General features: G+C 49.0%; 2 protein-coding genes across 4 annotated transcripts in view; both read left to right on the plus strand.

Moving 5' to 3' along the window:
- Window positions 1-388: 388 nt before the first annotated feature.
- Window positions 389-7,831, plus strand: LOC308583761 (uncharacterized protein C9orf43 homolog; the record flags this gene model as incomplete). Its single annotated transcript, XM_081188002.1, has 7 exons — window positions 389-421; window positions 1,861-2,071; window positions 4,020-4,201; window positions 4,835-5,012; window positions 5,372-5,471; window positions 7,047-7,183; window positions 7,762-7,831. Exons 3-7 carry the CDS (start codon window positions 4,039-4,041, stop codon window positions 7,829-7,831), a joined length of 648 nt encoding a protein of 215 aa, XP_081044128.1. The 5' UTR covers window positions 389-421; window positions 1,861-2,071; window positions 4,020-4,038.
- A 5,650-nt stretch (window positions 7,832-13,481) lies between these two features.
- Window positions 13,482-23,978, plus strand: part of RGS3 (regulator of G protein signaling 3) — a 76,881-nt gene continuing 66,384 nt past the window's right edge. For 2 of the 3 annotated variants that reach the window (XM_081195587.1, XM_081195588.1), the window contains exons 1-3: window positions 13,482-13,691; window positions 16,385-16,487; window positions 19,676-19,837. In XM_081195587.1, the coding sequence (XP_081051713.1) occupies window positions 13,662-13,691; window positions 16,385-16,487; window positions 19,676-19,837 (295 nt within the window). In that variant the 5' untranslated portion in view covers window positions 13,482-13,661. Of the gene's footprint in view, window positions 13,692-14,180; window positions 16,488-19,675; window positions 19,838-23,978 lie in introns of all 3 variants that reach the window. The other variant, XM_081195589.1, reaches the window with a different exon arrangement.

Genomic DNA, 23,978 nt, shown 5'->3' on the forward strand with positions numbered 1-23,978 from the left:
GGAGCCGCCTCACCACTCCCGGCATGCAGCGCGCCTGCGCACGCGCGGAAGGAAGGAAGGAGGGCGCCTCGTCGCCGCCACGACGCTTCCGGCTCCTCTGCGGTGGTTTCCCCACACGCCGCCCCGCAAGCGGCGCCCGCGAAGGAGCCGCGGGGATGGGGCGAAGGGGCGAGACCCTCGACACGCTTTGCGTCGGAAGCCTGGCGAGACCGAGAACTACGGCCTCCGCGGCCCTGGTCCCGCATATGGCGGCGGGACGAAGGGGAGCCGGAAGTTGGGGGCCGCCAAGCGTGCGCCGCTCGTCGGATTTGCTAAGAAGTCCTCCGCGCCTCTCTGTCCCGCGCGGTGCACTCTGGGAAGAGGGGAGAGGGAGGGCGCTTGACGTTGCTTAGCAACCAGAGAGCGGCCCGGCTTAGCGCAGGTGGGGGAGAAAAGGCGGGAGAAAAGGGCGGGAAAAGGGGGCGAGGGCGGGGGGAGGGGAGCCCCGGGACCTTTTCCTCACAGAAAAGGACGGAGGGGGCGAAGGAGCCCCTGAGCATGCACAGAGCGCTCCCCCCCCACACACACACAAACACCTCGCTGGTTGGCTCTGAGACTTTGTTCTTCTCTTTCTCAAACTCTGTTTTCCTAAATCTCCTTCCATTCAATTCGGGTCCTCTTTACCTCCTGCCATCTGGAGCCGCTTGGCAGCATAAGGGGGGGGGGGGGGAAAGGGGGGAAATCAAGATGATGCGACCCCCGAGCGAGGGGAGTTTGTAATGTTTGGAGTTTGATTCTGTTCTTGAGGTTCTGTTAAAAACCGCCCAGATTAAATAAATTATTATTTCACAATAAACAACTATTAATAATAATAATAATAATAATAATAATAATAATAATAATAATAAAAAATTGTTATTTATATCCCGCCCTCCCCAGCCGAAGCTGGGCTCAGGGCGGCTAACAACAATCAAAATAATCCAGCATTCTAAAAACATTCATTATAAAATTAATTAAAATCAAATTGATGGCAACCATTAAGCAAAATTCTGTGCAGGTTGCCAGAGGAGGGGGTCAGGCTGTGCCCTGGCCAAAGGGCAGGTGGAACAGCTCTGTCTTGCAGGCCCTGCAGAAAGATGTCAAGTCCCGCAGGGCCCTGGTCTCTTGGGACAGAGTGTTCCACCAAGTCGGGGCCAGTACTGAAAAGGCCCTGGCTCTGGTTGAGGCCAGCCTAACCTCTCTGAGGCCTGGGACCTTCAGGATGTTTTTACAGTGGTGCCTCGCAAGACGAAATTAATCCATTCCACGAGTCTCTTCGTCTAGCGGTTTTTTTGTCTTGCGAAGCAACCCTATTAGCGGATTAGCGCTATAAGTGGTTTAGCGGCTATTAAAGGCTTAGCAGCTATTAAAGGCTTAGCGGCTATTAAAGGCTTAGCGGATTAGCGGCTAAAAGGCTATTAGCGGATTAGCGGCTTAGAAAAAGAGGGGGGAGCGGGAAAAAATCGGAACACTCGCAAGACATTTTCGTCTTGCAAAGCAAGCCCATAGGGAAAATCGTCTTGCGAAGCAGCTCAAAAACGGAAAACCCTTTCGTCTAGCGGGTTTTCCGTCTTGCGGGGCACCACTGTATTTGCAGACCGTAGGTTTCTCTGTGGGGCATACTAGGAGAGGCGGTCCCGTAGGTACGAGGGTCCTAGGCCGCATAGGGCTTTGAAGGTTAAAACCAGCACCTTAAACCTGATCCTGTACTCCACCGGAGCCAGTGCAGCTGGTGTAGCACTGGGTGAATGTGATCCTGCGGCAAGGACCCCGTAAGGAGTCTCGCCGCAGCATTCTGCACCCACTGGAGTTTCTGGGTCAGTCTCAAGGGCAGCCCCATAGGGTCTCCTTTGCCTCCCCCCTCACAACAGCCCTGCAAGGTTGCCTTAGGTAGAGACACCGTGGGTGAGCAGCCAAAAGCTTCGTTTCTGAGTGGGCGATTTGAACCCAGAGCCCCCTGGTCTGAAAATGATTCTGGCACCATTCCCATCACATGCACACAATAAAAAATTAAATACAAGTTGAGGAGCAGCAAGTATTGGCGTAGCCAAAGGTTTGAACTACCAGCTCCTAATACCTGTAACTAAAAGTTTGTGTTTGTGTGTGTATTTTAAAACGTGCAATAAACATTGCAGTTCTAAACTAACTTTTTTTAAAAAGTGATGAAAGAAAACTGCAAAAAAGCACAAGAAAGATACGCAATGAGTATAATCAGTTACAGTGCCATACATTATTATATTTGTATATATAAATATTATTGTCCTATGTGATCATTAGAAACCTACTATATTCTGTATAAGGGACGTGGGTGGCGCTGTGGGTTAAACCACAGAGCCTAGGACTTGCCGATCTGAAGGTTGGCAGTTTGAATCCCCGCGACGGGGTGAGCTCCCGTTGCTCAGTCCCTGCTCCTGCCAACCTAGCAGTTCAAAAGCACGTCAAAGTGCAAGTAGATAAATAGGTCCCACTCTGGCGGGAAGGTAAACGGCGTTTCCGTGCGCTGCTCTGATTCACGAGAAGCGGCTTAGTCATGCTGGCCACATGACCCGAAGCTGTACACCAGCTCCCTCGGCCAGTAAAGTGAGATGAGCGCCACAACCCCAGAGTTGGTCACGATTGGACCTAATGGTCAGGAGTCCCTTTACCTTATATTCTGTATAAACTCCTTCCAAACGTCAATATATTTAAATAAACCTTTCACATTTCTACACTAACTTACCTGCAAGTACGCCCTGCTGAATTCCATTGGATTTATTTATTTAACGCCTATAGACATCCTGCCATTCTCCCAGATTGGGACTCAAGATGGCTGACAGCGTATTTCAAAACACAGAGTAACAAAAACAAACCACTTAAGATGACCGGTAAAAGAATAAAGCCAGCCTTGAAATAACAATTGTCCTGATAGCGGACTTACTTCCGAGTAGATGCATATGGGATTGGCTCTTCCCCTACACATGCCACCTGTTTTATCCGGTCAACAACTCTGCAAGCTAAGTTAGGCCAGCAGAGAAAGATGGAGGGAAAGCCACCAACCCCAGGCCACCGGGAACCAGGCCGCTTCCCCTCCCATCCGTGGCTGTTGTGATCAGTGAGGAAGGTCTTCCAGCCCTGGGCATCTCTTGGTTTAAAAAGCACAACAACGACTCTCTTGCACCCACTTTGTCTCTTTTTAAATGTTGTGTCTGCCAGGTCAGGATTTCACCAGCAGCAGATGAGGGAGTCAGCCAGCATCTCTGGATTGTGTCCCTTTGGACTAAAGAGAACTTTTATAGATGAATGTTCTTCCATACTTCTAAATACGATATATATTTTTGCATATACTGTATGCCGTCAAAATGGCTGCTCCAAAGTAAGAACCCAGTTTAAGGTGTCTTAAAAGAGGGGGAGGGAGTTTTTATGCATGCAGGTGTGTATTTATTTTGTAAAGCGCCGTGTGATCCTCGGATGAAGGGTGGTATATAAATTTGATTAATAAATTAGTTTGCCAGCTTTCCCCTTTGCAAAGGCTAAGGGCAAGTAACCAGAGGAAGGTTTTGCCATTTTTTCTTCAGGAAATAAGCAGGCTATTGGATGGGAAACGAATGGCTTGAACACCTTTTGACATGCCCTGGTTGCCTTGATTTCTGCTCATATGATTTGGACCAGGAAAGTTCTCTCCATCTGAATGAAGGGGAGGTTCTCTCTCAGGCTTAGGCAGCACTCAGGCGCCTAACTAGCACATTGAATTGCATCTGGAATACTAAAGACCCAAGACTTAGCTATACACTGTAAATATATTTTAAAATGCAATATACAAATGTGGCACTAGATGGTAACAGTGAGCTATGCAAAATTCATTGTATTTTTTCAAAACATTTTTTTTAAAAAAGCATTTCCACAGCGTTTTTTATATGTGCGCAAATTCCACCCTAGTGGGGTTCTAACCAGCAGCAGGACAGTTACTGGCCAGCAATCTGTCCCTTCTGAAAAATTTGCTCACTGTTTCCCCTTGTTTTCAGGCTGCTCTAGAAAGCCAGGATGGCGACCATCGATGCCAGTCAGTGGGATGAAACCATTTGTGATATGATTGCCTGCCAACACCCTCCTTGCTGGGAGGCAGTCCAGAGGATCGTGAAAGGGCAGCCCCGGATCATGTTGAGAAGCCTTGACTCTCCGGAGGGAGATTCCCCCGAACCTGAAGGTAAGCCAGAGAAACTCTCACCCTGCACAATACGCTAAATTTATTGATTACATTTATCTATTGTGGTGTGGTGTAGTGGTTAAGAGTGGTAGATTCGCAATCTGGTGAAGCGGGTTCGCGTCTCTGCTCCTCCACCTGCAGCTGCTGGGTGACCTTGGGCCAGTCACACTTCTCTGACGTCTCTCAGCCCCACTCACCCCACAGAGTGTTTGTTGTGGGGGAGGAAGGGAGAGGAGAATGTTAGCCGCTTTGAGACTCCTGAAGGGGAGTGATATCGGGTAGTGATAACGGGATATCAAATCCAAACTCCTCCTCCTCCTCCTCTTCTTCTTCTTCTATATCGCCCTTCATCCGGAGATCACAGGTTTACAGTATAAAAACATAAAAGATGTAACGTAATAACAAATAATAACAATTTAAACAGCAACCTCCTCACCGTTTAAAAGGCCCAAGGTGATGATGATTAGTTATTAAATGTATATGCTTCTGGTAGCGATTGGATGCCAAACCATACTAGCCAAGTTTGACCCTATAGCTGTTGCCAGCAGTAAGCTGGAAGTGTCGCCATTCATTCCTTTCTGCCTTTCCTTCTGTAGCTGGAGGGCTCTTCTCTTTGGTTTTTCCATGTTTCAGATGAACTGCCGACACTAAAGATTGTGGACCTTCCCCTCAACTATTCTCAAAGAAATCAGATAAGATGTGCTGAAAGTTTACTTTCCATCTCGAAAACTATCTCAAGCATCAAAGATTCTAGAAGTTACTCGAATGCCACCCTGAACAATGCTTTGATGCCCCCAATTTCACGAATCAGGTTAGCACACCGAGATTTCCCATAAATATGTGCTTCTGGAATCACAGGCTTTGGGTGTCTGATGTTTAATGCATTCTTTTGCTGCTCCCATGAATTAGATCCATTTTGGTGCCCTTGGCAAAAAAATCCTCATGACAGCCACACCCCCCCCAACAGACAGAGGAGGTATCTATAGCAGGAAATATAACCTACCATGACACTTGCCAGCACAACCCCCATTGAAACAAACTGGAGCTGAGCAGATACGTTGCGGTATCATTGTGGAAACCCCATAAGTTTAAACGAGGCTTGCACAGTTGAGCTTACTGGTGGGTTGTGCCCTGTGTCAATTCATGCTTTTGCCCATGTGGTTTTTCCAGTTCCGAAAGGTATCCCTTCCCAGGACTGAACTCCAGGATGGAAACTCGTGCTTCCCACTCCTCACCGATAAGTTTCACCTGCTTGAGGCAAGCTGAGAAAGTGAGTTCTCTGGATTGCTGGGAAGCCGGCTGTGGGTTGGGAGGTTGGAGAGAGACAGTAGGTCAGGAGGGGCAACTTACACATGGCCAGGGTCCTGCTGGCTCAGCAGCAATAAGCACTTCCAGGAAGAGGCTGCTTCACGCTGCACTCTCTCCCTCCCTCTCTCTCTCTGGCTGCTTCCAGAAGCAAAATCTAAACAGTGGCTCCACAACACACTTCACACAGCATAATAGCTGAAGCATTGCCTACCAGCCCTTTAATTGGTAATTTCCTCCTAACTTTGGATACAGTTGGCACTTTAATCGATTCCTTTCCCTTTGTAGCCTGAGTGCTCCTACCTCCTGCTTTTCAACTTCCTGTATATTTTTATTACTGTGATTGCCCACTTAACAACATTGATTACTGCAGTTGCTCGATGGGATTTCTTTGTAAACAATTAGAGCCTTAGGATTAGAAAGGGACCTTGAATTCCATCTAGCCCAACCCCCAGCTGATGCTGGAAACTCACCACAATTGCTAGTTAAATTCATTAATTTCCTTTAACTTGCAGTTGCCCAACTTTTGTTATACAGTGGTACCTTGGGTTACATACGCTTCAGGTTCCAGACTCCGCTAACCCAGAAATAGTGCCTTAGGTTAAGAACTTTGCTTCAGGATGAGAAGAGAAATTGTGCTCTGGCGGCGCGGCGCCAGCAGGAGGCCCCATTAGCTAAAGTGGTGCTTCAGGTTAAGAACAGCTTCAGGTTAAGAACAGACCTCCAGAACGAATTAAGTACTTAACCCGAGGTACCACTGTATACCTCCTGCGCAAATAATGCTTGGATATGCATAATGGGAGAGCTCATAGCCTTCCCTAAACTCCTAAAACAGTCTTTATGTTATACATCTTTCTTTTTATCTCACACATGCTGTTTACTTACAGCATTGCCTGAAACCTTGGAGAGCTCCTGACGCTGAGCTGGCTGGGCCCCAAAGGCATGACTTGGGGTAAATCAGCTTCCTGTGTTCCTAAGCAGGCAAGAGCTGTGTGTTCCTTCTTGCTAGCTACATTACAAAGATTATTTAATGGCCAGCCGTGGCACTCCACCCATGAAATATTGCAAACATTGACAGAAGCAGCTGCAGAAACCACTTCTTGGGAAATCTTAGTTGTGTTTCCCTAGTGACCTTGTACAGTGGTGCCTCGCAAGACGAAATTAATTCGTTCCGCGAGTTTTGTCGTCTTGCGGTTTTTTTCGTCTTGCGAAGCACAGTGTCGGAAAAGTTTTGGAAAAGCTTCAAAAATCACCAAAGTCTTCAAAAACCTCAAAAAAGTCTACCACACCGCATGCTATGAGTTGCTCCTCGAAGTCAAGTCGCAACTGTATTAACAGTGTTAAGAAAAAGGAAACAAACTTGCAAGACGTTTCCGTCTTGCGAAGCAAGCCCATAGGGAAAATCGTCTTGCGAAGCAGCTCTTTCGTTTTGCGAGTTTTCCGTCTTGCGAGGCATTCGTCTTGCGAGGTACCACTGTATAAGCTCTTTGGGGGCATTTGGCTAAATAGAGCATCTCATTTTCCCACATGTATATGATAGATGCAGGTGACGGACTTCAATGAGTCGGCTGTGCACGGGCTGTGCACACACCTGCCCCCCTGTGGAAGCTTGGTGGTCACATGGGTCCCAGACAGGCGCCACAGGCTTCTGCTACCTGAGAAGCCGGCCACAAGAGGGTAGGTAGCAGGATGCGGGTCCACATTGTCCCATGTGCATCTTAAGGGTTTCCCCTTCTGCTGGAGGCCGCTGGAAGCTTCAGTGGCATGAACTTCCCCGATGGCCTGTAGACCAGGCGCAGTGAAGCTGACTCCCTGGGCAGTTCCTAAATACGGAGCCTGAGGACCTTACCCTGTAACACCTGTAGGAAATGATCCTGCTCACTTATTTATTTCTTACATCTTTATTCTCCTTTTCAGCCAGTCTAGTCAGGCCCCCTAAAAGCAGCTCACACTAACTAAAATCCAAAATTAAAACTGAATGCCACGTACTCTGTGGGGAGTGGGGAATTTCAGCTGGGTATAATAATAATAACAAGACATTATGGCAGGGGGGTGCTTGACCGAGGGTTTCAGTGGCTGGCTGAGAGGGGAGTTCTCTGCTGGAGAGTCCTCCTTCCCTTCCCTACCTACCTGCCTACCTTCCTCTCTCCTTCCAATAGCCGCAACAATGGCAGCTGAAGGGCTGGGTGTAGGAAGTTGCCTTACTAGAGACGAGAGTTTGCAAGAAGTTAACTGTGGGGCTTCTCTTTTATTAGAGTGCGGGTGAAAGACCTTGCTTCAGAAAGCACCCTCATGGTTGTGGAGAAGAAGGAGATGGTAAGTTGAGCTTTTTGCACTGCCTAGATCTTGCTCCTGCTTTCTAGCTCAGAAGCCGCTGCCTCTTTCCTTTTCTTGGTGTGCTGGTCTGGCTCCTGTGCCTTTAATGGTAGCCTGAAATGTAACTGTGAAGCTTTTGCTGGCATTGGGGGAAAGTGCTGAGGGAGCACTCTGCCTGCTACGTTTTTGTTGGCTGCTGATAAAGGCAGGGGAAGGTCTGGGTGTCCCACTTCCAAGCTGTTCCAAGTCTACAGCCGGGGGGGGGGGGGCGGAGATTCCATCAGGCTGAATTCTGTGGCAGCAGATACTCAGTGACGTTGGGTTTGGAGCAAATAGCCTGCCTGTTCCAGGGTGTTTGTGTGAGTGCCAGGTGCCAGTGGATGGACCTGCCTTTTTGGAGCGGGTGGGAAGGGCAGAGGTAGTAGGAGCAGTGGGAGAGTGTATGTGGCTTTCCTCCCCTCCCGCCCACTGGAATTACCTCATTTCACAGAAAAGAAAAAAATCGAATAAAGTTCCTACAGGTGGTCAGCCCTACCTCCTTCATCTAAGGAAGAAGCCAAAGGAACCTGCCAATATGCCGAGGTCAGCTCCTAAACCACCATTTCCCTAACAAGGACTCATGCCTCTGAAACAGCCAGGCCTGTATCTTGGTCCGCTGGCTTTGGTATCCTGACCCCTAAGAGCAAAGAGAACCCTCAAGAAGCCCATGAGCCTGGAAGCTCCACCAGCTTCGTCCTCCAGGGCTTGGCCAAGTTACTCCAAATTCTGCTTGAGAGGCAGAAACTGCAACAGCCGGGTGGGCAGAGTATGGTCCCCATTCTGTACTCATCGTGTGCTGCTGTTTTTGCCCTAAAGTATCCTTGCAGGTAAAGAAAAGGATCCCAAGGGAAGCCTCCTTGTGAGTAAAGAAAGGGACCCCAAGGGAAGCCTCCTGGGGGAGAAGAGCTTCTCATCCTGTCACTCGCAGCTGGCTCCTGTTGCGCCCCCACTGCCTCGCTGCAAGAGCCTCCTGCATCTAGTGAACAGGAGGGGGGAAGTGGCAGCCAGGAAGGAGGAGCTGGAGTCCCTCTTCACTGTGCAGAAGGCACCCAGTGCAAAGGTAAGCAGTAACTGGGAGGGAGTTGGTTGCGTGGGTCCCTATGTTATCATTATAGGGAGTCAGCTACGGTGTGCCTTTGGCCTGATGGTCTCATGTTCAAAACTCCTACTGTGGTACCTCGGGTTACAGACACTTCAGGTTACAGACTTTGCTAACCCAGAAATAGTACCTCGGGTTAAGAACTTTACTTCAGGATGAAAATAGAAATCATGCAGCGGGAGGCCCCATTAGCTAAAGTGGTACCTCAGGTTAAGAACAATTTCAGGTTAAGAATGGACCTCCAGAACGAATTAAGTTCTTAACTTGAGGTACTACTGTATTGTGTTCAAGCACTGTTGCTTTTCACATTACGGCATCCTTGACACACGGATAAGGTGGGGTAGGGGAGGCAAGCACTTCTGACTTGCCCTTCAGCTTTTACCTGCCTGCCTTGCCCTGAAGACCTGTGGGGCTCCCGATCTTCTGCCAGGGAGAGGACCCCTGCCTCCCCACTGCAGTGCCTCAGTGGCCTTGGGACCATCTGCCTGCCGGACCTGCCAAGACCCTTTGTGGGATTCTTTGGCTGGAGTCCTGGGGATGTGGCCTTTCATAAGAAGCTGTGACAGAGGTGTGCAGGCTTCCTTCCCTGTGTTCGCTAGAGCAACCGTCTATTGCTCCTTCAGCTCATGCCATAATCCAGGCAGTGCTTCTGGGGCAGTGTGGTGCTCAGCAGGGATGCAGGTTTTACCATGTGCATCAGTGACTCCACAGTGTTCTTGTGGAAAGGGAGAAAATGCCTTTAGTTTCCACATGCAACAACTTTTTAGACATTTTGTTGCTGTTATAGAGTCATATAGAATAGGAGAACCCACGAGCACAATCCACAAGTCTCTGGGAGATAAGATTATAAGCCTATGATGGCTCCTCAGTTCACCCTGCCTCTAGTACCCAGCCTGACTTTTGTGGGTTCTTTGCATGAAGAGAGCTTTTAGTCAAGCAATGTGCTATTTTATGTGTGTGTTAACTTTTTTATTATTATATGTGCTTTTGTGGTTGTAAGCCCCTTTGAGACACCTTAGTAGGATGTGACAAGTAAATGTGATAATCATAATAGAAACAGCAACAGGACACCTTGGTGTGTCTGTGACGTGTCATTAAGAAATTGTATGCATTTATTGGCCCATCAAGCAATCCTACAAGTGTTTGGTCAGAAGTGGGAGGGAACAGAGTCCTCTGGGGCCAGGAGTGAGTGCAGCTGTAGTCTCCTAAAAGCTGCATTAGACAAAACCAAATCCACCAGGGAAGAGATCCTTGTGTGGAATGAAAAGGTTCATAGAATCCCCCCTTGGGCTGACCCAATAAAGACACACCTATTTTGTAATTGTGGGCTGGGGGCAGGAGGGTTGCAGTGGAGGAAACTGGATGATACTTCTACATCTCCAGTTCATTTCCTTTGCATCAGACCCTTGTAAGGTGGAGAAGGCACAAATATCCAACTAGCTATCTATTCCAAATTTTCGTTTTGAAGTCGTACCAGTTTCGTTTTGAAGTCGTACCAGGTAAGGATGCTAGTCCAGTTTCTCCTCCATCCTGTTACTGACATGTGGTTTTGAAACATGATGTGTTGGCGGCTCAGAACCAGGTTCCATCTCACATGTTTGCTTTTGACTCAGGGGTGGTTTTTGTTGCATTTGGCTTGCAAGAAACTCATTCAAAGGAATAATCGGCTCTAAACTGCCTTCTCTTCTCTTCTCCCTTCCCCTCCATTCTTTAGATTCCCATGAAAGAAAATCTCCTGAGACGGACCCCAAGCCAACTAAGATTTGCCTTAAGAGGTTTGGATAGCATACTTCTAGCTGTAGGTACTGCCTAAATCTAGCTGTGGGGGCAGGCACCCAAGAGATTTTCTAGGAAAGACTGAGCTGTGTGTTCCGGTTTTGCTCTAGACTCTGTGGCTTTCAGGCGTCCAATGCCAATGCTGGTAGAGCAGCAGGAAGTTGTGGATCCCCCTTGCAGTGGAGGAGGAGGAGGCCTCCCAGACAAGGCCCAGCTCTACCAGGAAGGCATAAGTGCTGTCAGAGCAGGGCAGATCTCTCAGGTGGGTTAAGAAACTCCATTTCCTACGCAGGCACCAACTGGGTATGTGGAATTTGAACAGTGGTAATCGAGAAGATGGGTTTTTTGAGAAAGCAACATGGTAGAACAACTTGCTAGAGACTAGAGAGGTGGGCTTGTTTTGTTAATTATTAAAATGTAAGATATAGGAAATATTTTGTAATGTGTAATAATGAAAAAAGAGTGAATTCCCCTCCCCAATCCATTGCATGTCTTTTCAGGATGAATTTGAGTCTTCCATGGCCCAAATTGGACAAAAGGTGTGAAACATGTATCCCCAAACTGGATATTATATGGGGGGGTACTGTTCTCTTCTGCATAATTAAGGTTTCCATCACTCTGTCCCTCACCAGGCCATAACAGACTATTTTTAAAAGGGTACCTTATTTATTCACCCCATCTGATAACAACCATCCCATTTTTGAACTTCCATAGACCATGTTGTTGTTGTTGTTGTTGTTGTTTAGTCGTATATTCGTGTCCAACTCTTTGTGACTCTTCCATAGACCATAGATTCTGCCTTTGGGAAAGTTCTCAGAGGACACCATGGTGGTATTTTAAAGATGTTGTTGTCCTTAGCCATGAGGGCTAGAAATGCAGACATTTCAGACACTTTAGGTTTAGTGTGTGTTTTGGTTCCTCAGTCAAATCTCTTTTTTTTTAATAAATTTTTTATTGGTTTTACAACATTTTTTTTAAACAATACAAACAAATAAAAAGACAAACGAACATGTATAATTTCATAACCTTTTTTTCATAACCCTCTTTTCTCAGACTCCCCCATACCTCCCCTTTCTGCATCCCAATTTCCAAGATTATTTCAGCAGCTTCTAAATAATTTTGTCAAACATGTGTCCTCTTAGTTTTTTCTTCAACTTATTCTTATGTCACTGTAATCTCTTTTTCTTTCTCAACACCTCGACATTTTAGCATCAGTCAAATCTCTTGGGCAAATCTTGGGCAAGCAGTCCTAAAGGGTGGGGTAGAGCGATCCATCATTGCCACTTATTCTCCTTCTCAGCCTGCAGAAAACAGCAGAACACAGGTGCCGCCGCCACCACCACCAGCAACGGCTGCCACTGCTGCTGATGGGCAAAAGCCCTCGGTCAAGTTTGAGTCGCACAGGAGCATCACGGGCGCTTTGTACATGGAGGGTGAGTGCTGCCAGCATCTTCTGCCTTGTGGCAGCTCTTGCCATGCACTGTGCTGTGGAATGGAAAGGTGGGCAGGTGGGTGCAGGCACACCATCTAGGGAGGGGCAGCCCCCACCCCAAAATGTAAATGCGCAAGCCAGGCCCCCTCAAAGTTCTGCAGTGTCTTAACAACAGGCTAAATGAAGACCAGGTCCAAAGGGCTGTTGTTGGGGTTGGGCTGGAGAAAAAAGATGGGCAGCAGGCCAGCAGCCCCTTGGGCTCAGGCCATGGACCTCTGCAGGCTACTTTGCTTACTGAGTTGGGGTTGTTGTTTTTAATTGATAATCAAAAAGCCAGCAGTCAAATAACAACAGCAATGACAGATGGACCAATAATTCGCCTGAGGGTGGGGTGGAGGGGAAGAGAAAAGAAAAGAAAAGAGGAGAGCTGTTCAGGTGCAGGAGAGCTGTATGTTGATCCACATAGTATAAGCCTCTTTCCCAGCATGTTGCACACAACAAGCTCTTCCCCAGGGGATTTGCAGAAGGAAACACAAGTGGCCGCGTAGAGGAAGGTCAGGTCCTGTGAGGCACAGGAGCACTTCCCTCACTCCGCCCAGGGATCTGCTGGGCCTCCTCAGTCTCTGCCTTGTGGTGCTGCCCTTTGGTTGTGTTGTTTTCCTTAAGGACCTTGAGTACAGAAGTAGGAATGGAAGGGGGGGAAGCAAAGAGGAAGTGCTGTGGCAGAGGAGGCTAAAGACATAGGTTTGTGTCCAGTGCTATTGCTGCTCAGAGTAGACCTATTAAAATGAATGGGCCTGACCAACTGAGGTCTGTTAATTTAAATGGGTCTGCTTTGAGTATGAGTTAGCTGGATACTTCCAACAGTAACAACAAATTTCTTCAAATGCATCAGTAGCAGGACACCCATCTCAGCAAGCACTTGGACCATTGGATGGCCAGGGAGTCCGAGATGTTCTAAAATAAGGAAGTTGCAGTGAAGCCCAGTAGATCCTTGGTTTGTTCCTCAAGTGGACTGACCAGCCCCATGGTCAAAGGGAGACTCTCCTCCTCCCATACCTCTTTCCTGCCCTCCTCATGTTGGAAATCCTCAGGGGGGCAAGTTTTGATCACACGACCAGGAAGCCAGCATTGTGTGCATCCCTGTCCTTGTGCCTTACTCTGTTTCTGTTTCCCTCTTCTTCCACAGCTGATGGAGAGTTCTGGCTCAAGAGAGTGGCTCAGAAACAAGAGAAGACCCTCTTGCAGTTCCAGTCCATAAATCCCCCTCCTCCTCCTCCCTCCCCACTCATGTCTGAGGCCAGCGATTAACCTCTAGGCCTGGCTTGAAGTCAAAAGGCAGCGGGGGGGGGGCATGTGTAGGCAGCAGCCTACTGTAGAAATGGGTTTTTATTCCCCTTTATGGGGATCCCTGGTTGCTCTTCTTGGAATCATTAAAATCCCATCTCTTCCACTTTCCTGCCTGTGTGGCCTTGTCTCCAGAGGAAAAGTCCATGAGAATAGCTTCTTATAACAGTGCAAAGGTAGGAAGCGTGGTCACACCTTAGGATCTTCCACTTCATCAGGTGCATGAAGTAGCCTGAGGAGAACACTGGAGAATAAACCAAACTTGAAAACTGAGAATGAAATGTGTTTGGTAGACTAAGCTTACAGCAAAGGGGCGGGCGGCGGGCGGGTATCTGCTTTTGTCGAGGGAGAAGTCACACTCCGGCAGTAATTATTATTAAACCCTCAGAAGCGCAGTTTGCATGTGTTTTTCTGCTCCAGTTCTGCAGAGCGTGCACTGCTCTTCCACCATTGTCTTCTCATTGTTGCTTTTTCTGAGTCTTGCAAGCGAGTCCACAAAAGTCACTAGCCCATGGAAAATGTTAGTAGCCCCGTCTGCCCCATCCTACCTGTTTGAATCGCTTGTGGCACATGGGTGGCCTGAAAGGAAGAAAAGGGGAAATGACCAACTCTTACTAGCTTTTTTCAAAAATGTCTTTGCCTGGAAGACTACTTTTTCTCCACAGACGACCAGAGGACACAGTAGCTGTTGAAAAGCCTAGTTTAGTGTAGATGCAACCTACACTCTAGTCCAGAAATGTAGTTTTTCCTCAATCCAGAGTCATTCAACATACCACATTCGATCTAGATTGATCCTAGCATGATCCTGCCGTCCGCAAGGGTGAGTGTGGCTGCTTGATGTGCGTTTGGAAATGTTCCCCTTGATTAAGTTATGCACGCCTTTCCCTCCTTGCACATGTCCCAGGAAGGAAGAGGGGGTGGCAGTCCTGCTATATGGCCATCCACCATTTCACTGAGCCAGTAGGACTGCCTACATCGGTTTGCAAGTGGACACACTGCAGGGTAACACAAAATCAATCTGCAGTGAGCTTTTATTTTTGGAATGGAACCAGTTTCTCAAGAAGTGCTTTTCAGGGGCAGGGCAAAAAGTATGTGATTGATCTATATTGTGGGTGGGCTGCGTAGAAAAAGCAAGCACTCGGTTTCCATTGATTGTAGGATAAAATTCTTGCATAAGGCAATGAATTAACACAAAGCAGGTGAAGCCAGGTTTTGTTTCTCCCTGCTGCTCTGAAAAGTAGGAAATTCAGGGAGGAGACTAGGAACATCCTGAGGTTTTAGAAATAATGACCCTCTTCTCTCATGGCTTAGGATGGCGGTGCAGGCTCCCTGGGAGGAGAAGGCAGCCACTTTGCTCTTCCCTGGTTTGTTCTTGGGTGCAGCTTGTGACTGAGGAGGAGAGAGCAGAACCACGAACCTGAGCTTGGATGACAACCTGAGCTAAGCCATGGTTTACTGAGGAGCCACAAAGCGGGTGGGAGCTCCTGGAAGGGGCAGGCAGGACGGTCGCATAGTTTGACTTATCATGTCACAATGTGAACCAGTGCATTTTAAAAACGACTATTGTGTACAAATGGACAGGGAGGCCTTTCTTGGCTCCAGCCCTGCCCTGCCCATCCAAACAACTGTTTCTGTTGACATTTGCACTGCATGCTGTATTCCAAGCATAGTCCCATGACAGAATTGTGCAAGAATATTAAGCTGCTGACGGTTCTATTTTCAGTGCTTTCCCAGGCATCCCTTGTGTGGAATTTGCCTTTTTCATCGCTGGCACTGGAGCTCAAGTTGTTCTTCCGGTGTGTGTGTGTGTGTGTGTGTGTGTGTGTGTGTGTGTGTCACCTCCAGTTCAGATCCTTATATATATGAAGTTTCCCCAAATGGGCATCACTACATGGAATGGAATAAAATGGTATTTGCCCCTTTTCATTTCCTGCTCACCCAGTTTGGAGAGACCCTTTTGGAGCTCTTTGCAACCCCTTTCTCCTTTTTTAACCACCCTGAACAATCTGCCAACTCAACCCCCTCACCCTGCCCCCCAAACTCCAGATCATTTGGGAAGAAGTTGAAAGACCCTTGCTGGAGGAAAGAGCTTCACATCCTGCCCCCTGGCTCCCATCCAAGCACCTATTTTGGCCTTGGCGGAAAGGTTTTCAGAAGAGGCCAAAGCCTTTGCTCCATGCTGGGGATTCTTTTGGCAGCCCTTCTAAAGCGAAGCCGCTGTGGACAGAGGCCCCTCTTGTCTCCCTCCCTCCAAGTTGCTGCTTCTAATCCCCACCCTCCTCCTGTGCTTTGGTCTCTTGGCATCAGACAGGACTGTGCGTTGCAAATGAGACTTAAGTTGGTTCCTCATTCTTGATTTGTGGCCTCTCTAACTCCTTGTTCAGTTCAGTGATCCAAGCAGCTTTGGACAAATAACGTTTGACACTCTAGCCAAAAAACCAAACACCAAAATACCCCATACGCCTCCAGTTCTGGCAACCCTGGGAAGATTCCCAGGCATAACCATTTTTGACAGTTGCCATTTTTTATGTGCCTGGATAGAAAAAGGTCCCTAGTTGTGCTATGATGGAGTTAACGTCCCTGACCAGAGGTCCTGGCAAATGATTTATGCTATTCTTGGACTGGAGAAGGGGGAGGCAGGTTATCCAGGTAGAAGGCAGGTTATCAAAAACTGCCTGCTAACTGGCCCTTTTCTGTTGCTTCCCAGGCTCTGAGGGGCAAAGTCCTCGCGGCTTGCTGGGGGTTCTCTTGGCAACGCTACCCTTCTGAGGAAAAGAGCCTTTTCCCAGGACTCCTCCCCCTCAAAGTTGTTAATTCTCCTTGTCTTCTCCCTCCCTCCCTCCCTCCCACTGGCTTCCATCCATGCTAGTCAGACAGTCCCAGTGCAAAAAGGCTTCCCTGCAGCTTCATCCCTTCGTTCCTTGGAGAGCAGGCGGGTTCTTCTACGGGACGCTCACTTGCCTCGTCTGAAGGTAGGTTCCAGGTGGCCCCTCCGTAAGTGCCCCTTTTGCTTGGCGAAAGTCGTTTGGGGAGGCTGGTGTGATCTGCTTGAACTTGGAGTCCTCAGGCTTGGCTGCTAGTTTGTTTTTAAATATAGCCCTGCTTTCTGCAAGGAGGTAGCTGTGCAAATCCAAGGTCTGGCGTTTGGAACAAGGCAGCAGCACAGGGGGCTGGGGAAGTGGGATGCTTTTCTGATGACCCGGAGTTTCCCTTGACACCAGTATGAAAACCAGGCACTCATGAGGTGAGTTGCTCTTGGCCTCGGTTTCCCATCTGCGAAATGGAGTGAATAGTGGGACTATGGCCTAGTAAGGCTTTGTGCGCTGTCCAGCATTTTAAAGCAGGAGTTGCCAGACTATGGTCCATGGACCCTGCCAGTGGTGTGTAAGCTTCATGCAGAGGGTCTGCAGCAGGTCTGTAAAAATGCAGTTTTTGCTTCTAGCACTGGCTGGCACGTGACAATTGCTACAACAGGTAGAAGAATCACACATAGTCCGCCTAGACCACCAGGTGCTTCTCAAGTGGTCTGTGGGGGGTGGGGAGAGAAATGTTTGGGAACCGTAGAATTTCAGAGTTGAAAGGGACTCTGGGGGAATATGCAGCTGTCCCTCACAGGGATCGAACCTGCGACCTTGGCATCATCAGCACCAGGCTCGAACCAAGTTTGTAAAATTATGCATAGTATGGAACTTACTGCTGCAGAAGACAGAAATTGCCACTAACTTGGAAGGCTTTAAAAGAGGATTAGCCCAATCCATGGAGGAGGAGGGGGGGGCTATTGGAGGCTGCTAGGCAGGATGGCTGTACTCTGCCTCCACAGTCGGAGGCAGCCATGCTTCTGACTACCAGTTGCCGGAAGCCACAGGAAAGGAGAGTTCTCTTGTGCCTGAATCCAGCCGTCATCTGGTTGGCCCCTGTGAGAACAAGATGCTGAACTAGATGGGCTTTGGTCCTGCTCCAGCAGGCTCTGCCTAATTTCCTATGCTTGGTGCTCATTGCTGCACATCAATCTGATGCCAAGCATGGCTGCAGGAGCAAGCAAAGCTCTTGTTTTTCTGTGCAGTTGGCAACTCCAAAGAATGCAGTAAAAAGGCAACGTCAGGAAGCTGTGCCTAAAAGATGGAGGGAGTTTCTAGGAGACACACAGTGGCATGTCGGCCAGGCCAAAAGGAAAGCAAGAGATGCTGCGGGCGGGTTGGTGGAGCAGAGCAGGCGGGAGAATTTAAGGGACGCAGAGCGGGTTATCCAAGGGGCTGTCTAGAAACCACTCCAAGCTCCCTTGTCTGGCTGAAGTGTGTGTGTGTGTGTGTGTGTGTGTGTGTAAAAATGAGTCTCTGGAGGCTGAGGGAGGAAAGGGAAGTTCCCAGATGAGACAAGAGAGCTTTGTATTTCTTCTCTCTTTTTGTTGGATTCCCCCCCCCCCCATTTTTATTTAGATTAATCTGTTTTTATTGTATTCTGTGCTGAATAGTTCAATTAAAAATAAATGTATACACCCCCCCACACACACACGAAGACTATGAGCTAAGAGATGATAAGGAGCTACCACTCAGTAGATCATGCCATGTGTCCCTTGATCCCAAGCTGGTCTAGTAAAAGGTAAAGGTACCCCTGCTCGTACGGGCCAGTCTTGACAGACTCTAGGGTTGTGCGCTCATCTCACTCTATAGGCCGGGAGCCAGCGCTGTCCGCAGACACTTCCGGGTCATGTGGCCAGCGTGACAAGCTGCATCTGGCGAGCCAGCGCAGCACACGGAACACCGTTTACCTTCCCGCTGGTAAGCGGTCCCTATTTATCTACTTGCACCCGGGGGTGCTTTCAAACTGCTAGGTGGGCAGGCGCTGGGACCAAACGACGGGAGCGCACCCCGCCGCGGGGATTCGAACCGCCGACCATGTGATTGGCAAGTCCTAGGCGCTGAGGTTTTACCCACAGCGCCACCCACATCCCTAATCAAGCTGGTCTAACTGATAGCTATTCACTGGGATTCCAGGAGGTTCTTCCCTTATGTCTGTACCTCTTTGTCCTGTTTTCAATTTGGTCCTGTAGTGGGTGTTCCCACTTGTGGTTTTTGCCTTGGGGTTTCCTTGGGGAAAGAGCCCTGAAGCCCCATGTTTCCCTATTCATTCTTCCTCTAATCAAATGTCTCCACCTTCAGCTCTGCCCACCTGTGGCAGAGAGTCAGAAAGCCAGATAATTGGGCAATCCTTTGACCTTAACAAAAGGAGCCGTGACCCTCCCAATGTGTATCATTCAATACTTATTGCAATAAAAAGAAATGAGCAGAAACGCAATGTTTTACCTGTATGTCGTTTGATTTTTATATGAACACTAAACAGGGGAAAGTAAAATAAAAGATTTAAGCATGCCAAGAGAACCCTAAGTGTGCTGCTCAGAGCTGGAGGTGGGGGGCTGGAGAAAAGACCCTGCAGGGTAAGGCAGAGAAAGAAGGAAAGGAGGTGGGAGTGGATCACCCACAACACAGCTCCCGGGAAAGCATGCAGAGTCCCGTTCAGGAACTATTTTAGGACCTGTTCAGAACAGGAAGAATTTTTTCTTTGAGTTCTCCATGGATTGACTTTGCTCTGCTTCAGCAGTCAGCTGCAAGTTTTCCTGGGGAAAGGAGCAGGACAAAAAAAGAAATAAAAAACCCCAATCAGACTCATCGTAATAGATTGATACAAAATACTAGTAATCATGGGACACATGCCAGTGTGGATGGGCCCAGAGCCCTGCTTCATAGCCCACCTGATCTCTCTCCTTCCCACCCACCTTTCTTTGTATCCTGCCTTTCTGCGGCTCTCAGCAATCCACAAAAGCAATAAAATTCACCAAATCATAATAAACCACAAGGATGAAACTAGCCATTGGCAAATAAAAGCAACAGCTGAAAAAGGATCTTGAGTCCCTGCGAGCGCTTGGAAGGACCCACAAGGTGAGGGTGGGTGTCCAGGGAGGAGACCCATAGAATGCGGCCACCTGCAAGAGTTTCGCCCTCAGGTCCCCACCGCAGTCTGACACAGGGTGGTTGATAACACTGTCCGGAAAGGCTGCAATAATGGTTCTCCCTCCTGCCTATTCAGATAGTGGCCAAAGGCACCAGCAGCTGTCAGTTCCTACCTAGCAAGCTTCTCCCCCAGAGCTCTGCTTTCCTTGCAGGTATGGAGCTCAACACCTGTGCGGAGGAAGGCCAGGGGCCTGCACATCTTCCAGAAAGCAGCAGCAGCATTTCCAGAGCTCAAACTTCGCCGGGGAAGGCGCTGGAGAGGCTCCAGAAGAACCGGAGGAGGAAGATCAGCCACTCCTGCGTTAGAGGCAAGGGTAGGTCCTGGTAGGTGGAAGTGGGCTGGGGGCTGGCCTGGAAGCACCTTGCAAAAGGGGAGCTGGGGCAAGCGGAGTCCAGGTGAGCAGAGCCCTGGCAGGACTTTGCAGAGCCAAAGTAAAATCCCCTGCTCCATTTCAAGTGTTGCGTTTCTAAGGGTGCACACTCGGCGTCTTGTAAGGCAGAAAGCTTGCTGCTTAAAAGGATTCTTACAAAGACCCTTCTTTCTTTCTTCCCTCCCTCCCTCCCTCTCTCGAGGCTGAAGAGCTACTGCCAGGCAGAGAGCAGACAATGTGCTGGAGTAGATGGAAGGCATAAAAGGGTCCATGGAAAAGGACCAAGTGAGCAGGGCCTGCAGGAGACAAACACTAGGTTTGATGATGGACCTGTTGGCTGCCCCCACCCCACCCCCCTGCCCACTACCCTGCCCCATAGAAGTTTCCGTACAGCCAGCGTTAGCAGTGCGTGAAATCAAGCTGTGACTGTTTGTGTTCTTTCCGGCATCGGGGAGTTAGAAGACAGGCGTTGGAGAATACTCGTATGCTCACAGATGAGTAAATAATCACTATAATTCTAAAAAAATTGTTAATGTACGTGCATGCACACACCCACACCACTTAAATGTGGTGCACACCCACAGACACACGCTGGCGGTGCAATTTTGTACTTTGCCTTCAAGGCGGGGTGTCTCTCTCTCTCGCTCTCTGGTGTGGGCAGGTGCAGATTGGCTTTCAAATCCACCAATGGGCATCAGTGGTGCCTTTTGTCCTGTTCAAATAGTGGCGGTTAGGCCCCAGCAGCTGCTTCCTCCTCGGAGGGAATGACTTTGAAGCCTCTTTGAAGCTGCCTGGCTCAGCCCCGTGACTGGAATAGCAGGTGCCTCCAGTAGGAGAGAGTGGAGGAGCCGGGGTGCTCGGCTGGATGGGTGGCTGGGGGATGGAGCACGGAGCTGCCCCCCGAGCCTCCCTCTGTGTCAGGTCAGTCGACCAGCCGGAGCCTCCCTGCTATGTGAAAACCTTTGGTGAGTTGGGGTGGGGAAGCGTGGAGCTTGTTGCTGTGGCTGCAGAGCTTGTTGCCAGCAGGAGTCCCTTGTTCTGGCAGTCAGGAGGGGAGTGTGGTGGGAGGTGCTGCTGTTGGTGTCTCTGTATCAGGTGTCAAGGGATGGAGCCTGTGTGCAGCCCTTGCAGCAGAGGCAGGCTGTGGCAACGCTCCTGCCTGCCTGCCTGCCTGTGGTGGATTCCTTCAGGGGCAAGGGCAGGAACTCTCCTGCTCAGCTGCCCTCCGTGTGTGCGCAGGGAGTGGGGAGTGTACCTCTAAGCAGGGAGCTGCAGCCGCTCATAGCTCCCCTTCACACGTGTGCACACAGCAGCGTCTGTGCACACGGGCTCATGCCATTTCCTCACTGCTGTGCCAGGACTTTGCAGAGACCCCCTGTGAATCTGTACCACATCAACCAATGGGATTTACTTCCACGTAGAAAGTGATGGACATGGGATAATTTGTGCAATCTCTAGGTCAGGTGTCTTCGCCCTTTTCAGACCCAGGGCCCGTTTTTGACCAAAACATGCATTTGGGGAGCAATTTCTTAGCCTTTTACTGTGCTTCTATCTGTATGGTGGCAGGGCTCCTGTTGTGACCCAGCTTGGACCAGGCCATGACCCACCAGCTGAAGACCAGGCCTCTAGACTACCAGCCAGTTTCTAGCAAGAGAGGTGCTGGCCTGAAGCTTGTGTCCTCTGATCTGGGGGGAGTCTCCTTTATGTTAATTTTAAAGGCAGGAGCTCTCTGCAGGCTAAGAGGACCCTCTTTTGTTTAGTACATCTTCAGAGCTGACCTTTTAGAATCAGTTTAACCGTGACTGGCTAAATGGAGCCTCCATGTCCAGAGGCTGTCTACCTCAATACCAGTCTGTTCCAGCAGTGAGGATCTTCTTACACTCATGTAACCAACTCTTGGCTTAGAATTCAGCCTTGCAGATGGAAACAGATTTGAACCTGGACAGGACTGGGCTCACCCCTGGCAGAGGCACTGCTTACAGGGGGGAACTAAAGCCACGTGAAATGTGAAACAGGATGTCCTTTAGCTCTGGTGCAGATGTAGGTACTCCAGCCTCGTCTGTCGTCGTTTATGATTCCACGTCCGCTTGCCTGGAGCTCAGTATTAAACACATGGGATTCAGCATCCCATGAGCTGGAGCACTTGCTTGCAAGCCACACATGAGTCTCTGTGCTTATGAATATGGGCTTCTAATGGTGCCTGTAAGTTGGAATTTCTCATGCTCCTTTCCCTGCCCCGCTGGCTTTGTTTCCTGGGGGGGGGGGATTCTGCTCCTGGCAAATTCTTCTTTTCTAGGCCTGGTTTTGGCTGGCAGGATCTGCCAGACACGCTTGGCTGGGTCAGCGCCATTCCGCTTTCACAGCAGGCCCTTTGTTCTGTTGACGGGCTTGTTCCCACAACTTCTGAACTCAGAGTATACCCCACTAGTGAATGAGAAGAATCCAAGATGTGGCAGGCCTTCCAGAGGGGCCGCAGACTGGCCCCTGCTTCAGAATGATTTGGGTGTGCACTTGCCTCTCTCCGTGGGCTACACAGAGAGCCACATTCATCCATTCTCAGAGACACATGCACTGCCACCTCTATTCATTTCCCAGTTGCAGGAAAGGGTTGTAATAGGGCCTGCAGGTATGTGGATGGTAGAAATTAAACAGGTGAGGAAGCCATCAATCTCCCACTACATCTTTCTAGCTGAGAAAGCTTTCCTGGTTGAATTTCAGCATTGCCTGCTGCTGTTTTATGAAGGAGGGTTTCTGCTGGAAAATAAAAAAAAAAATGGCAACAAACCATGCATGGCTGCTGTGGAGTGTTGAATATGAAGCTGTCTGTCACCAGAGATAACCCCTAGTCTAGGTGGCTTTTGGAAAGGCTTAAGACAAGCTCATGCAGGAGACGGAGAAAGAAGGATCTTTCCATAGCTGTCAGCCATGGCTGCGAAATGGAACCTGCAAGTTCAGTTGCAGTCAATCAGATGGTGCGTGGTTACAGTGAGGGACGGCTGTCACGGCCTGTGAATTCTGCCACCGGAGCCTCTGGCTGCCCTCCCTTGGGAGAAAGGATGTTGGGCTTCATGGGCTCTTTTTCTGATCCAGTTATATATATCACCCCCCACCCCCCCGACCCTCTCCCCACTTCCCCCTTCTGTTACATCCTTGGCTATTTGAGGCCCTGGGTGCAGCACGAATGGCCTTGCCTCCTCTTGCCCACCAGGGGGCACCCTCCACGCACTGGTCTCCCATGGATCTTTGCTGTGTGCCCTGAGGAGGAGGAGGAGGAGGAGGAGGGTGCCTTGACACTTATTAAAGCAAACCTTAAATCAGAGCCATCCTTAACCTAGTGTTAAAAAGCAAACTGCGGACGTGCTTTGTTTTGCAAACAGTATGCACACACAAACACACACACACCATGTGCAAACCACAAAAGTGTGCACGGGGGTTCTTTTGATATTTTTGTGGAGTTCTGGGGTGTTTCTTTAGTTTGTCTTTTCAACTCCTGCTGGCTTGGTTTGGTTGATTCCCTGTTACGGTTTTAGCTCTTCATGTTTTGCTTATTATCTTGGGGGGGGGGGAGATCTTACTGTGGTTCATTATTGTTATTATCATCTTATTGCATTCTAATTGCTGTTACCCACATTGGATATTTTGAGTACCGGTTGTTATAAGTTTTATGTCTTTGTCATGATTGGGAAAAATATGCACCCAGTCTGTGTGTCAGTAATGGAAGCCACCTGTTGCTACAGCATTTCCTATGTTGGAGGCCTCCTTGGCTTCATTCTCCATCTCATAACCACCTTGAGCATTTGGGTCAGGGGGATGTAAGAATGTCCCCAGCACTCAGTTGCTCCTGGGGTCCAGTATCATCACCCACAACAACCCCTGTCCTTCTTATAGTGTTTGCATTCAGGGTGTCCTACTGGTTCTCTCCAGGCTCATTAGGAAAGAGACTAGAAATGAAACTGACAATATCATAATTCCCTTATACAAATCTATGGTGCAGCCATGCTTGCACATTTCTGGTTGTGCCACCACAGAAAGAGTATTGTAGATTTGGAGAAGGAAGGGTCTGGAGTGACTCAGATTACAACAT

The sequence above is a fragment of the Podarcis bocagei genome (assembly GCF_964188305.1).
Source record: "Podarcis bocagei genome assembly, chromosome: 1".
Classification (NCBI taxonomy): Eukaryota; Metazoa; Chordata; class Lepidosauria; order Squamata; family Lacertidae; genus Podarcis; species Podarcis bocagei.